A 15800-nucleotide genomic window follows, 5' to 3' on the forward strand; every position below is an offset into this window, starting at 1 on the left:
GCTGATCCAAGACGAAGACTATCACTAAATCAGTCACTAAACTCCAGTATTGTGAAGTGGAGTGTTTTGGTAACTGTTTTTTCTTTTAAATAAATATGTACACTGCTATCTATTTATAGGCAAAGTTAAAGAAATGCACCTTGAGTCCTTGACCAGCTTCTGAGAAAGCTCTGTGTCCTTGTGATGGGGCTTACAGCCCCCACACTAAGGTTAAAAGGAGTGGTGGAGCAGTATTGGACTAAGAAGGCCCTGTCCCCAGCAGCTGCCAGGTATGCTTCCTATGGAGGACCTGCTTAAAAGGAAGCTCTGGCAGTCAAGTGCAGGGGGATAGTGGATGAGAGACTGGCTGCAAGAAGACAGACGCTGTAGCAGCTGAGACAGTGAACTATGGGGGAAAGACCAGGACTGTGAGTAAGACTTGACTGGGAGACGGGGGACTTGACCCTGCTGTTCTAGGATAAAACCCAAGTTGTGGTCTGGCCAGGAATGTTAGGATGAAAGTCAGATCACTGAGAAACCCCAACACAGACCTCCAAGTCCATCCAGATATGGAGCCATGATACTGAGCAGCTCTTTGCAAAGCTTGACCATAAGCACCAGACTCCGTCAACCCACTCAGGTCCATAGATTTCAGTACCGTTTGTGGCATATACAATCAAGGGAACTGAGGCCTTTGTAACGACCAGAGCATGGGCAGTTTGATCTAGTGGTCAGAGCAGGCGTTGGGAGTCAGGAGTCAGGCCAGGTCAGATACTAGAAGGACAGAGTTCAAGGCAAGCTAAAGGGCAAAACTGAGAGTCAGGTGTCAGGAGGCAGGCAGGGTCAGGTTACCAGGAGATCAGTGGCAAGTAGCAAGAACAGGTATTGCAGTGGAAGCAGTCCTAAGCAGGGAGATTCTAGTTGCAAAGACAACTTCCTGTTCCTGTGCTGGATTTATATAGAAGCTGTGAACCAATCAGGTCCCTCAGCGTTCTGCCAATTAGATTCCAGGACTGTAAACCTCTTTTGGAGTTCAGCTTCAATTCTGAAAACTGTTAGTAGGTCACCGGATGGCAGGCTGGAACGTACAAGCTCCTAATAGCCCTGTGGTCTCTGATGACATCACCACCTCCCCAAGGAGCACTCTCAGGGTGATGTGAAACCAGGCTTTTCAGGATGATTCCTGTGGAACACCCGCACAAGTGTGGTAGCATGTACATTTTCTGCACATTCCGAGGTGTGCTCCTCAGGCCTGCACCCCTCCCAGTCAACAAGATACCAGAGTCTGACATGTTTACATTTAGAGTCCAGGATCTCATTAAATAAATAATTCTTGTGACCCTGTACCTGTACTGATGGAGGAGGTGGCTAGGTCCTGTGAGGGAAAGGGTTTCCGTGTAGGGTTTCAAAAGTGATACATGAATCACCAAATGAATCTTCAACTACCCCGCTCTCTGGAGTTCAAAAGTGACTGGATTAACCTGTTGCAGGATCTTAAAAGGACCATGGAACCAAAGTAAGCACTGAGGATATTGAGTGTGATCTGGCAATTAGATGATATGGCACCCTTGGCAATTAGAAGAAACAGGCAGTTGGGACTAACTCCCCCTTTTATAACCTCAGAACTCTACATGAGGGAAGGGAAGAGGTGAGTGGCCCTTTACTTCTCTGTAAAAGCTTCTGGAAGCTCACAATACAGCTGCCTTGGTCCCATAAGTGCAGAAGCCACTTGATGAACTGGTAGTCACTCCAGTGGCTGTTAATAGGTTTCACTACATGAAAAAATGCAAGATCAACATATAAGCATAACTCACAATCTGGTGTTTCATAATTAAAAATAAAGGATGAAGTCTTTCTTTTAAATACCCACTTCTATTGGCTGTTAGCTAACAATTTGAGCCTGACAAAATTAACTACTGCTTCAGAGAGGTAAAATGTGACTATATCTGCAATACTGGAAAACAATTCTGTTTCAAAGTTCATGTGGATTCACAATCATTTAAGATTTTCATAAAGTTTATTTACCTTTTTGATACAAATAAAACAGAGTTATATTTCTGTCAAATAACCAGTTATCTCTTTTCTTCCCCCCTGTGATGGGGCATCTGCCCCACACTGGCCTGTAAGGGGTTAATAGAGCCCTAGGGAGGCTGAGAGAGAAGCAGCCAATAGGAGAGGGGCTGCAAGAAGCAGCCAATCAGGGCCTGGCAGGCATATAGAAGAAGACTGCAGGGCAGAGTGGATTCAGTAGCTGCCTGGAGTTCACGGAGGGAAAATCAGGCTCCTAGTCAGGCAGAAAGAAGCTAGCACCCTAGACAAAGCAGTGCTGCTAGCAGGGACCAGGAGAGCTAGAGAGAGCTTCTGGCTGGCAGCTGGGATTTGCAGGCTGAGGCCCTGAGGCAAGGTCGAAGAGGGTCCTGGGGCCGCAGGAAAGTGGTCCAGGGAAAGGTACTGATGAGCTGGAGGGGATGCAGCACATGGCTGCCATCTACAGGGTCCCTGTGCCGGGACACGGAGTAATGGGTGGGTCCAGGTCCCCCTACCCTCCCCCATCGCAACTGGGGAAGTGCTGGAACAGTTGGGTTGCAGTACTGACCCCTGGAAGGGGGGAGCACAGAGCATGATACAGATGCTCATGAAGAAGACGCCGCAGTCCTTGGGGTGACGTGGGTCCAGGAGCAAAAGTGACGGCAGACAAGGCACCACCGGGAGTGGGCATACTGACCTACGGAGCTAATCCCAAAGACAGCCAGCAGGAGTCACCAGTGTGATGAGTGGAGCCCCGTCACACTCCCCATTTTCCGCTACAGAATTTTCTTTATTTCTTATAAGATTGAAAAACTTAGAAAAGAGGAGTGAGGTGCTTTGGCTAGATTGAACACCAAGTTAGAGAAAATTTCTGTTTACAACAGTTAACATAATCACAGTATTAGCTAGGAAGTCTTTCACAGTTGTTGTGCAACCGAGGGTGATCGTTTTCAAACTGTATCTTAAGAGTTAGCAGACAGTATGATGATGGGGGCTGTACAAGTATCTAAATGGAACATTGAAAGAAAGTGGGGTATGGGTCACTCATTATAACAGCTATTTGCCACTAACTGGTAATTATTTATTGTGTCCACCAATTCTAATTCTTGGGATTGTGCTTTGAGCTGCGTAAACTGTTTTAGCAATGAAAATTGTTACCTGAGTATAATGACCACATGTTTTAGTACACTTGTGAGTCTGAAGATTGTAGTGCCGGACTTCATCGGTCCATAATTTGATGGCTTCAGGGACACCAAATATCCCGTAATGTCCAGTCCAGATATTTTCTCCAACATGCCCATAATGAGGATGGGACATAAATTTTTTTGTTAAATATGGACTATGTTTAAAAAGGCATTTTTTTGCCCATGCCCTGGCAGTCCGTGCTAAAGCTGCATCCCAAGTCTGCAAAACAGTAAAGTTGAAGAAGCTATGCAGAGAATTAAATTACAATGGCATTTGTATCCATCAGACAAATTAAAGTAGAAAATGAATAGCTATAAATTGAATTTAACTAAAATTGTCTGTAAATTCTGTAAAATTATACAATACAAATATTTTGTTCCCCTTCTGTCATCCAGTCAAGCACTCCAAAATCCTGTCTTTAACTTACCAGTGAACTTTAGGGTAGCTGTATAGAAATGTAAACTGACTTACTCATAGAAGAGTGACAAGAAATGATTATTGATGATTATTGAATCAACTTCTGCAGGTGAAAGAGACAAGCTTTTGAGCCTGCATAGAGCTATTTGTTAGGTCAGGGAAAGGTACTCAGAGGGTACGACTACACAGCAACTAGATGCCTCCATCTGGTTCATGCCAACTGACTCGGTCTTGCAGGGCTCGGGCCACAGGGTTGTTTCATTGCTGTGTAGACTTCCGGGTTCGAGCTGCAGCAACAGCCCTAGGACCCTCCCGCTCACAGGGTCCTAGAGCCTGGGCACCAGCCAGAGCCTAGAATGAAACATCCCCACAGCCTGAGCCCTGTGAGCCTGAGCTGGATGGCATGGGCCAGCCATAAGTGTCAGTTGCTAAGTAGACATATCCAGAGTGTGTCAGCTAAATACAAAGAGGAAAAGATTGTTGCAAGAGACCATTCAAAGTGAAGTGGGCAGTTAACACTTCTGCAGATGTAGAACAAAGACAGTTGTTGTGTTATAGAATGAATCACCTTCTATGACTCATTGCAACATTTTCTTTTTTTTTCTTGTGTTGCTGTAGAAAACTTAGGTCTGGTCTACACTACAAAGTTAGGTCAACACAAGGCAGCTTATGTTGACCTTACGTTGACCTAGTCATGACTCTACACTTAAATTTGGCTCCCACCAACATAAGAGCCCCATTACGCCAACTTAATAACGCCATGTTCCCATGTGACATAGAGCCAAGGTTGATGTACTTAGGTCAATGCAGTGTGAGTGTAGATATTGCATTACTTAAGTCGACCTTTATTGTCCCCCAGCAGCTGTTCCACAATGCCCAGTGCTGACCGCTCTGGTCACCATTGTGAACTCTGCTGCCAAAGGTCACAGAGTCTGGAAGCCCACCCTTCCCTTTAAAGCCCTGTTAATTTTTGAAATTCCTTTTCCAGATTGCCTGGCTTGGAGAGGACACCTAGCAGCTCTCCACTGTTGAGTGCAACTGCCAAGCTGACCATGCCAGCTACATGCTCTGCCTCCAGATGCGCAGACAGGAAATATTGGATCTCCAGACATAGAATGGTGGATATCTATGAGCAGATTGCTTGGGGAATCAGGACAGGGGCTACAACAGGACCAGCAATGCTGCGTGAAAGCCAAGGAGCTTTGGTAGGCATACCAGAAGGCTAGGGAGGCCAACAATCGGTCTGCAGACCTGCCCACTTTTACAAAAGATGCATGCCCTACTTGGCAGAGACTCCACTACCACCCTTACAGCACTGTGGATACCTCCAAAGAGCCCGAGTCACAGGCCCCTGCCGTGAACAGGGAGGAGGAGGTGTATGGAAGACAGGCAGCCAGGGGAACCAGCTGCAGAGTGAGCCAGGATCTGTTTTTGACCCCACTGCAGTCCAGCCAGTCCCACCAGTGAGCCCAATGCAGGGGAAGGAACCTTGGGTAAGTGTGTGTAAACCCCCACCCCTTTCTTCCCTGGGTTACTTGAGAGCAGGCAACACTCACCTGTGTGCCTGGGCACCTGATGTTGTTGACATTAAAAGAGATCCTGAGTATCCCAGTGGTGGCAACTTTTTTTAATCAGTGCATAACATTTTAAAAATGCATTTTTATCTTTAAGTAAGAAATGACATAATTTACATTACTTTACACACACAACTGTTCTTTTGTTCTTTGTTTTGTTTTTGGTCAAGTAGTTTATTTGGGAGTTTTAGTGTTTACATATCAATCAAGGAAATGTCAAATTGCATACATAACATAGTTTCAGTTCTGTGTCTATTACTTCTTAAAAAACACATTTTCTGAAACAGAGCTTATGGAAACAGGTAAATAAACATAAAATCCTCCAGCCCGCGGCATATTATCAAATGGGCCAACGGGCACTGTGCCTAGGGGCCCCGGCCAATTTGGGGGCCCTGCAGGAGCACCAGAACCAGGCCCCGGCCCCTGCTCCTCCTCTCTAACTGGTGCCCCACTGCCCGGTTCCTCTTCTTCTCCCTGAAACCCCACCCTGTGACTGGGCCCAGGTGCAGTCTGTGGTAGGATGAGCATATTGACCCCTTGTGTGGAGCTGCTCACCCAAGCCCCGCACAGAGCTGGCTGAGGGGTCCCCCTTTCCCTGCGCGATGTGGAGCTGGCCTGAGGGGCCCCACCATGTGGCACACAGCTGGCCTGAGGGGGCCCCCATTTCCCCGTTCGGCACAGCACTAGCCCAAACCCCTCTCCCCTACCCCTATGTTGGACTAGCCTGAGCCACTCACCCAAGCCACCCTCCTCCCTCGCACAGGGCTGGCCCAAGCCCCCCCCCCCCACTCCTCCCCCACGAGCCCTGCTGCTCACCCCCCCAAAGCCTCTTTTTGGTAAAACTGGGCATTTGTCCCATTTGCTCTTGCCAACTGATTACCAGTTTTGCCAAAAAAGTTGGGACATCTGGGGTCAAAACAGGACGTACGGTCACCCCATGCCAGGGGTCCCCTAACTTTTTTGCTTGTGCCCCCTCTTACCAGTCCACATCCTGCCTCCAGGATCCGGGGGCCATGGTCAGGGGCCAGGAGTGGGGCCACGCCTGGGAGTGGGGCTGGAGCTGCGGCTGCAGCTGGGAGCAAAGCCACAGCCAGGGCTGAGGTGGGACTGGAACATAGCTTAGGTCAGAGCAGGGTTGGGCCCCACTATCTCTCCCTCCCCCGAATGTTTCTCCATGCTGCCCTTGGGGGAAATGCCCCACAGTTTGGGGACCATCACCCACGAAAGGAAGATAACTGTAGAAACAAGCTTGCCTTCACTGCATTCCCCCACCACTATATTGGCTACTCTAATCCTTTGTTTCTTGGAGAATAAGGATTGGCTTGGTTGTGTAGTCTTACTGTGAAGAAAACTATCTTAAATGAATGCAGTCCATTAGTTGTAACTGAAACCATGAAAATACCAGGAAATTGTGGCCAGAATATCCTGGTATCTGTTTAATGGGATAAATGTTGTTGATTAAGGCACATTCAGAACTGACTCCACCACAAGTGACTGACTCTGGTTGGGATAATTCTCACAGTGGAATATTAATGTTAGCTGAGCCCTCACCAATGCACATCTCCTTGAACACTAGGTTTCTCTCCTGTGTTGCCAGATATGCATTAAAGGGAGAGGACATTTTCCTCTCCTTGCCCCATGTTACCAAGACCATGAGAGGAGGGATTAGGTTCCTGAAATTTCTTACTATTCAGCACTTGTCCTTACGGAATGAGGGATTCGTGGGGGATTTTTGTGGGCCATCTGTGTGAAATCACACATACAACAATAGTTTTCTTAAACAGATTTATTAATAGAGAGAAAACGGTAAGTTGTAAAACAAAAGAAACAGTTTGCATATCTGAAGGAGCATGCCCTCACATTAGTATGGAGGAGGCTAATGAGCTCTTCTGGGCCTGTTCTGTAAGGATAAGGCCTTTGTCTGCAACCATGTTGTAAGGCCTAAGGCACTGGTGGGCAACCTGCGGCCCATCAGGTTAACCAACTTACGGGCCGCGAGACAGTTTGTTTACATTGACTGTCCGCAGGCACAGCCAGCTGCCGCTTCCCGCAGCTCCCATTGGCCGGGAACAGCAAACCGCGGCCACTAGGAGCTGCAGGCGGCCACGCCTGCGGCGGGTCAATGTAAACAAACTGTCTCGTGGCCTGCCAGCTGATTATCCTGACGGGCCGCAGGTTGCCCACCACTGGCCTAAAGCCTTCGTCTGCGGCCAGATTAAAAGAGCAGCTGAGCAGCAGCCATTAGCTGAGAAGGAGGAAGTCACATCCTCACATTCCATCTAAACTACATTAAAACAATGTAGTATCGGGCTGGTAAGGAGACCCTCTCCTAATAGCACCCACTATCACCAGATAAAGAAACAGATCTTAAGATGGTTAAACAAAACTTAGTTTGATAGCATTCTGTCTGTCAAGAAATGACTTATCAATAGTTGTGGCTGTGAAATCCTCATTTCTTTATTGTTTTGTCATTATGGTCCCCACTTCCCTATTGTTTATCTGTATGGTCTCAGTCTGGTTCTTTAATTGTTTCTGTCTGTTACATAATTAATTTTGCTAGGTGTAAATTAATTAAGTTGGTGGGGTAGGACTGGTTAGAGAATGTTGTTACACTATGTTAGGATTGGTTAGTAAAATTTTAGAATAATGATTGGTTAAGGTATAGCTAAAAAGGACTCAAATTACACTATGTAAACTGGGGTCCAAAAGGGAGTTCTTTGGAAATCAACTCCAGGACACAGCCTCAAATAGACCTGCCAGACCTCAACACTGCCAATGACATTGTGCAGAAGCTGGAGTCCCCCAGATGAACCTGATCCTGACTGGCCATCAAGAAAAGTTCACCTGTCTTATTGGGAGTGGTGAGCATTGTATGTGTAGTGTGTGCATTCTGTTTTTGGTGATTGTTAATAAATAGAGAATTAGGATATTAGTGTGTAAGGCTCTTTCACCGGTAAAAGACCCTGCAAACCCGCAGAGTGTAAGGTTATTCCTGAGCCCACAGAAGGGTGAGGGTGGGTACCTAAATTGACGGGGTTATGCCTGAGCCCCAGAAACAGGGTAAGGGTGGGTGCCCTAAAGTGTAAGGTTATGCTTGAGCCCTAGGAATGGGGTAAGGATGGGTGCCTCAATTAAGAGGGTTACTCCTTGAGCCCTAGGAAATGAGTAAAGGTGGGTGCCCCTAGAGAGTGTGAGTAACAGAGAATTTTGTGCAGGTAAGACTTCCACACTAACAAGATGTACCTACAAGACTTGTTCAGCCTGGAGGAGGAGGACCTTAAAAGGGGGAAACTTACCACAGGAAGGAGAGATGAACAGGAAGAAGGCTGCTCCATGCTGGTAACATAAGGTAGTCCAGCTGAGGAGAAGACAGTTGCAAGATGCACCACTCCCAGCAGTGCCCTGACTGATAGTGAGGCAATACACCCCAGGAAGAGGGGTAGAAGGTAAACGCCGCAAAGAGGCAATAGTCTCTGGGAGCCTACACCCTTAGAACTGAATATCCTGGGGCTGTCTGGCCCTCTTTCCAGGCAGATCCTTATCCCTTGCAAGGGGAAGGGAAGGGGAGGAGCCTGACCCTCTGCCTGTGTGCAGTTGCCACAGAGTCATAGAGCTCCCCCCCAGTGCTGCCAATGGGGGGAGGAGGAAGCAAGGATAAACAATGGACAGCGGAACCTGGGGAGGGTCTAGGGAGGCCCACTCCCCCCACAACATAACATACCTCACCTGAATACTTTGCAATACTTGGCTTTCCTTAGCCTTGAGCTTGTCCACATTCAGTTTTTGCACTGCTTTAACTATCGGATTAGAAACAGTTATGGTTAAATCAGTGCAATCCTCTGGTGTGGATGCAATTCTACTGCTCTAATAATGCTTATATTGGTATTGTTATTTCTGAAAATTTACTATACAGCTTTACCAATATAAGCCCCTCTATATAATTGTGGCCATGCTAGCAGGTTGCACTGATTTAACTGTGGCGTCTTCTAAACCAATCTAGAAAAATCAGTACAAAAACTGTAGCCATGTCTACCTACATAGAATCATAGAAGTATAGGACAAGAAAGGACCTCAAGAGGTCATCTAGTCCAGTCCACTGCATTCAAGACAGGACTAAGTATTAACTAGACTATCCCTGACAGGTGTTGTCTAATCTGTTCTTAAAAACCTCTAATAACAGAGATTCCATAACCTCCCTGGAAATTTGTTCCAGTGCTTAACTACCCTGACAGTTAGGAAGTTTTTCTTAATGTCCAACCTAAACCTCCCTTGCTGCAATTTAAGCCCATTGCTTCTTGTCCAGAGGTTAATGACAACATTTTTTTGCCCTCCTCCTTCTAACAGCCTTTTAAAGTAAATGCTTTTTTATACAGCATGTTGGGGAAATGGGGGGTGCTGGAAAGTGAAAAATTCCGGTTAACTAAGAGGGAGGAAGTTTGAGTATGGAAGGGGTGCAGGGCTGGGGGTTGGGGTTCAGGAGGGAGTGTGCGGTGTGGGCTTTGGGAGGGAGTTGGGTGCAGGAGGGGGCTCTGCGCACTGCCCCCACCCCGCCCCGAGCTCTGGCTCTATAGCTCCCATTGGCCAGGAACCGCGGCCAATGGGAGCTGGGGAGGTGGCGCCTGCGGGCAGAGACAGCACGCAGAGCTGCCTGCCACACCTCTGCCTAGGAGCAGCGGGGACAGGTCGCTGCTTGCGGGGAGCCGCAGGAGGTGAGTCCCCCCTCGGATCTAGTACCCCACCCCCCGCATGCCCCAACCCCCTCCCCCAAGCCTCCTCCCACACCCAAACTCCCTCCCACAGCCCATGCCCCGCACCCCTCCCACGCCCCAACTCGCAGCACTGCACCCCTTCCTGTACTCCGAACTCCTCGTGGCCGTTCCTCAGCCTAGGAGCAGCAGGGACATGTCGCTGCTTCCAGGGAGCCACGCGGAGCCAGGTAGGTAGCCTGCTGGCCCCGCACCAACCGTACTATAAACCGGACTTTCTATGAAGATTAGAAATGCCAGTTTATAGAGCTTTCCAGTTAGTAAAGGGCCGTATAAGATTTACTGTATGTACTTGAAAATTGTACTGTATGTACTTGAAAATTGTTATCATGTCCCACCTCAGTCTTCTCTTCTCCAGACTAAACAAACCCAATTTTTTCAATCTGTCCTCATGGGTCATGATTTCTAGACCTTTAATCAATTTTTGTTGCTCTCCTCTGGACTTTCTCCACTTTGTCCACATCTTTCCTGAAATGTGGCACCCAGAACTGGATTCAATACTCTAGCTGAGGACTTATCAGCATGAAGTAGAGTGGAAGAATTACTTCTCATGTCTTGCTTACAATATTCTTGCTAATACATCCCAAAATGATGTTTGCTTTTTTAAATTTTTTTTTGCAACAGTGTTACCCTGGTGACTCATAGTTAGCTTGTGATCCACTATAATCCAGATCCCTTTCTGCAGTACTCCTTTCTAGGCAGTCATTTCCCATTTTGTATGTGTGCAACTGATAGTTCCTTCCTAAGTGGAGTATTTTGCATTTATTCTATTGAATTTCATCCTATTTACTTCAGATAATTTCTCCAGTTTGTCCAGATCATTTTGAGTTTTAATCCTATCCTCCAAAGTACTGGCAACCCCTCCCAGCTTGGTATTGCCTGCACTATCTAAATAATTTCTGAAGATATTGAACAGAACCAGACCCAGAACTGATCCCTATGGGATCCCACTTGATAGGAACTTCTGGCTTGTGAACCACTGATAACTGCTCTCTGGGAACAGTTTTACAACCAGTTATGCACCCAGCTTATAGTAACTCCATCTAGGTTGTATTTCCCTAGTTTGTTTATGAGAAGGTCATGGAAGATCGCATCAAAAGCCTTACTAAAGTCAAGATATACCACATCTACCACTTCCCCCCATCCACAAGGATTGTTACCCTGTCAAAGAAAGCTATTAGGTTAGTTTGACATGATATGTTCTTGACAAATCCATGTTGACTGTTACTTATCACCTTATTATTTTTTAGATGTTTGCAAATTGATTATTTGCTCCATTATCTTTCTGGGTACTGATGTTAAGCTAACTGGTCTGTAATTCCCTGGGTTGTCCTTATTCCCCTTTTTATAAATTGACCATGTGCCCTCTTCCAGTCCTGTGGAATCTCTCCCATCATCAGTGTTCCCTCTAATTTTTCCCACCCATGTGCAGAATGAATTGTTATGTGCACCAATATGGAGGTGATGTGTGACACATCACCTTCATATCGATGCACATAAAAAAATTCATGTGGTGGAGGTGGGGCCAAGGGGTTCAGAATGTGGGAAGGGGCTCAGAACTGGGGCAGAGGGTTGGGGTACAGGGGCATGAGGGCTCCGGATGGGGGTGTAGGCTCTGGCGGGACACGGAGGATGAGGTTGTTAGAGGTTCAGGAGGGTGCTCTGGGGCTACAGCAGGGAGAGAGGACTCCCCCCAGCTCTCTCTCCCCATAGCAACACCTGGGCTGGGGGGGAGAGGCATCTCTCCCCACCGTGGCAGCTCCAGGGCTGGGGCCGCAAGATAGCCATCCTTCCCCCGGCCCCCATGGTCCAGACGGGGCTGGGTTCAGGGAGGGGGGCCCCACGACAGGTATGGGCTGGGCTGCAGTGGCTAGGGCCACCCAGGTTCGGGCCGTGCTGCGCCAGCTGCGGCTGGCTCCAGGCCGGAGTTGGGGCACCCCAGTCGTGGCAGGTCCAAGCCGCAGCATAGTTGCAGCTGGGGGGTTGCCCCAGCCGCAGCAGGTCCAGGCTGTGGCATAGTTGGGGCTAGGGGGCTGCCATGGCAGGTTGGGGGCTGGCCTATGTTGGGGCCGGGGGAGAGGTGCCCCTCCCCTGACAGGTCCCTGGACAGGTTCCCTGAGTGCCTGCATGGCACTAAATAGGCTGCTGCGTGGCTGTGCAGCTTACAGAGAACTTAGTCTGTTTTCCATGAGTTTTTAAAGATAACTGCTAATGGCTCAGGATATCTCTGCAGTCAGCTCCTTCAGTATTCTAGGATGTATTTCATCAAGCCCTGCTGACTAGACATCTAACTTGTCTAAATAATCTTTAACTTGTTCTTTCCCTATTTTAGCCTGAGATCCTACCTCATTTTCACTGGCGTTCACTATATTAGACATCCAATCACTACTTAATTTTTTGCTTAAAACTGACATTTCCACATTTTTTGTTATTGTCTTTTCCCCCCTCACTGAACAAAGGGCCTCCCCTGCCCTTGGTCTTCTGTTGCTTCTAATGTATTTGTAGAATGTTTTCTTGTTACCCTTTATGTCTCTAGCTAGTTTAATCTTGTTTTGTGCTTTGGCCTTTCTAATTTTGTCCCTTTATGCTTGTTGTTTATATTCATCCTTTGTAATTTGACCTAGTGTTAACTGGCCACTTCACTTTGAATAGTCCCTTGAAATTTGTGTTAACTACTTATACTAAACAATCTGTTCCCTTGTACTTAGCTGTGATGTTGGGAGTACCTTTCCCAGACCTGAAGTCTTAAGAGCTCTGTGTTAGCTTGCCCTGAAAGCTTGTCTCTCTCACCAACAGAAGTTGATCCAATAAAAGATATTATCTCACCCACCTTGTCTTTCTAATATGCTGGGACCAACATGGCTATAGTAACAATGCACAGTTTGACCCCTAAACATTTCTCCCCAGTTAAGCAGCTTGACTTTTTATTTTCACATCCATTGTTCGCCGTGATAGGATCCTGCCCTCATGTTGGATTTATCTAGTTTCTATCTTGCTGGCCACAGATGTTCCGAGGCCTGTCTGTGCTGTGAGGAGGGCAAGGAACTGATCACCTAGGGGGAGGGAGGGAGAGATAGAGAGAGTGTGTGTGAGAGAGAGTGAGAGAGTGTGTGTGTGTGAGAGAGAGAAAAGGAGTACTTGTGGCACCTTAGAGACTAACCAATTTATTTGAGCATGAGCTTTCGTGAGCTTCATCGGATGAAGTGAGCTGTAGCTCACGAAAGCTCATGCTCAAATAAATTGGTTAGTCTCTAAGGTGCCACAAGTACTCCTTTTCTTTTTGCGAATACAGACTAACAGGCTGTTACTCTGAAACCTGTGAGAGAGAGAGAGAGACCCAGGGACCATCAAAGACTACAATCCCCATGATGCCCTGTGGCACCTCCCAATCCTAGAGGTAGCTTGAATTTCCCTCTCTTAAGATCTCTCTTATCAAGTTTCCTTAGCTGCCATTAAATAAGATATTTAAATAATTAAATATAATTATAAATTAATCACTCCCTCACACTCAAACCTGATGAATGTAACGTGTGGGACTGATCCTGAGGTGAGGCTGCAGCTTCCACTGCAGTAAAGGAGAATTGCCTGCCCCCTTTCCAATACCTGGGTCTAAACAAGAAAGGTCCTCTGTACACTGCGAATCCGACAGGGCCGGGGGGACCCAGTTAGAACCGGGTAGCCCCTGGTACGGTATGGTTTACTTTTGCAGTGAGAGGGTTGAATGGTGTTCCTGAAATAGGCAGCAACTCTGCAAAGCTCAAGGCTGAAGCTTTATGCGGTGGAAATGTTAAAATATGTTTTGGTCCTGCCCACGGCACGCAGTTGATCTGTATTGAATGGTAGTGTAAATGGCTCCCCACCTGTTGGATCTACATTGTAGATGTGGCCTTTTTGTCTAATCTGTAAAATAGGAACAATTACACTTCACCATTCCCTTTATAAAATGCTTTCGCAGCACCAGCCATTTAGGTGTCAATTATTCATTAATATTTTTATTTTTCATTTCTGACTCCTAGGTTGGTTCCAGCCTTGATCTGTCATAGGCGCTATGGGACAGCGGCCCCTCCAACCAGCCCCTCCTCCAACGTCCCCCGTGGGGCAGCGCCCCCTCCAACCAGCCCCTCCTCCAACGTCCCCCGTGGGGCAGCGGCCCCTCCAACCAGCCCCTCCTCCAACGTCCCCCGTGGGGCAGCGCGCCCTCCAACCAGTCCTCCTCTTGTCTCCCAGGGGGCCGCAGCCCGCCCAGCTGCGCCCGCCCTTTATCACCCGGGCCCAGCGGCCCCTCCCTACCATGTATAGCATGTTGGCGGCCGCGGGCCGGACGGCGGTGCGGTGCTTGTTGTGCTCCCGCACGCACGCGTTGATGAACGTTTGGTTGGTGATGGTCGGCAGGACCGACCTGGCGCTCCTGCCCTGTACGCGGCAGACATCCGCCAGCACTCCCAGCCCCAGCACGGCCAGCAGCCACAGCCGCATGGCGCCGCCGGTCCGAGCGAGGCAGCGGTCGCAGGCGGCCTCTACCCGGCGCCGGGAGCGGCACCAGTCAAGTTCTCAAACGGCTCCCCGGGCGCGCTCGCGCTGTGACTGCAACGGTCCCAGAGAGACTCTCCCGCCCCCAGGCGAGCCCGACCCCCCGCTCTGACTGAGCCCCTCCGCCTCCGGGGACCCGTCCACACACACAGCACTGGCTGGGCCCCCTCACAACATGGATGCATTGACAGTCTCCCACTAAGTCGTCCCCGCCACTCGTCCACAGTATAGATTCTACTCCGCATCAGGATTCCTCCCCAGCAGCATTTTCTGTATCCCCCTCCGAAAGAGTAATCTGGAAGCACTAACATAGCCCTCTTTCCCTCCCGTTGACATCGAGCTACAGCACTCTGACACCTGCAGATTTCCTGGAACTCACACATAATGGCATCACTAACTCTACTGCTCTCCCTGAAAACCATCCCTTCCTCCAACCTGATATTAATTGCAAGGCTCTGCAGCAGCAAAGAGTCCCGTCCCCTGTGCATTTGTCACCCCCTGGTTGCCACCAAGTCTGTAGACGTATGAATGAGAATAATCTTTGCCTCCCTGGAATGCATAGGTACCTCCTGCATCTTGGTAAAAACATATAGCTCCTGACAAACAGATGTCAGGATGAGGAGTTAAATTTGCGGTGGCTTTCGGATCAGAGAGGGCTTAGACTCTGGAGATCTTTCTTGGAAAATGTTTGAAACAGGTCCAGTCTGGAAACATTTGCATAGCCTCCAAAAATGTGTCAAGTCCACTCCAGCATTCCCAATATACTTCTTATAGCGCAGAGGTTTTCCATCCCCATTCTTTCTAACTACCTGAACAGTTCGAGTTCTTGTCTAATTACATTTTCCACTGTTGAGTAATAAGAAGGATATATGCTGAATTAAAAGTAAGTGTGTGTGTGCGTGTGTAGGGGGGGTGAAGAGAGAGAGAGAGAAAATATTTTGAAATTGTAAATATTTCCCATTACGGAATGAAATTTCTCGTCTATTCAGCTACAATAGTCCAATAAATAATAATATTTAATTATTCGTGTTTTATTTTATTTTATTTATTAAAGATTTCATCTATCTCAGTCTAAAACACTCATGGGGAAAGGCATTTGGCATTACTAAATCTTGCTTTTTTGTGGATGAGGCGTATTTATAATGTCTTAATTTTTATTTTGCATTAAAGAATGTGTGTTTATTATAACTGTACTGCACTGTTTCAGAGTAACAGCCGTGTTAGTCTGTATTTGCAAAAAGAAAAGGAGTACTTGTGGCACCTTAGAGACTAACCAATTTATTTGAGCATGAGCTTTCGTGAGCTACAGCTCACTTCCTCA

General features: G+C 47.7%; 1 protein-coding gene across 1 annotated transcript in view; it reads right to left on the bottom strand.

Moving 5' to 3' along the window:
- Positions 1 to 14425, bottom strand: part of LOC311521689 (glioma pathogenesis-related protein 1-like) — a gene marked incomplete at both ends in the record, with an annotated part of 73862 nt that extends 59437 nt beyond the window's left edge. The window contains 2 exons of the mRNA XM_084630172.1: positions 3166 to 3411; positions 14240 to 14425. Of these exons, the coding sequence (XP_084486298.1) occupies positions 3166 to 3411; positions 14240 to 14425 (432 nt within the window). The remainder of the gene's footprint in view (positions 1 to 3165; positions 3412 to 14239) is intronic.
- Between the last annotated feature and the right edge of the window lie 1375 nt (positions 14426 to 15800).

Source organism: Lepidochelys olivacea, assembly GCF_965140295.1.
Source record: "Lepidochelys olivacea isolate rLepOli2 genome assembly, chromosome: 1".
In the NCBI taxonomy this organism is placed as follows: Eukaryota; Metazoa; Chordata; order Testudines; family Cheloniidae; genus Lepidochelys; species Lepidochelys olivacea.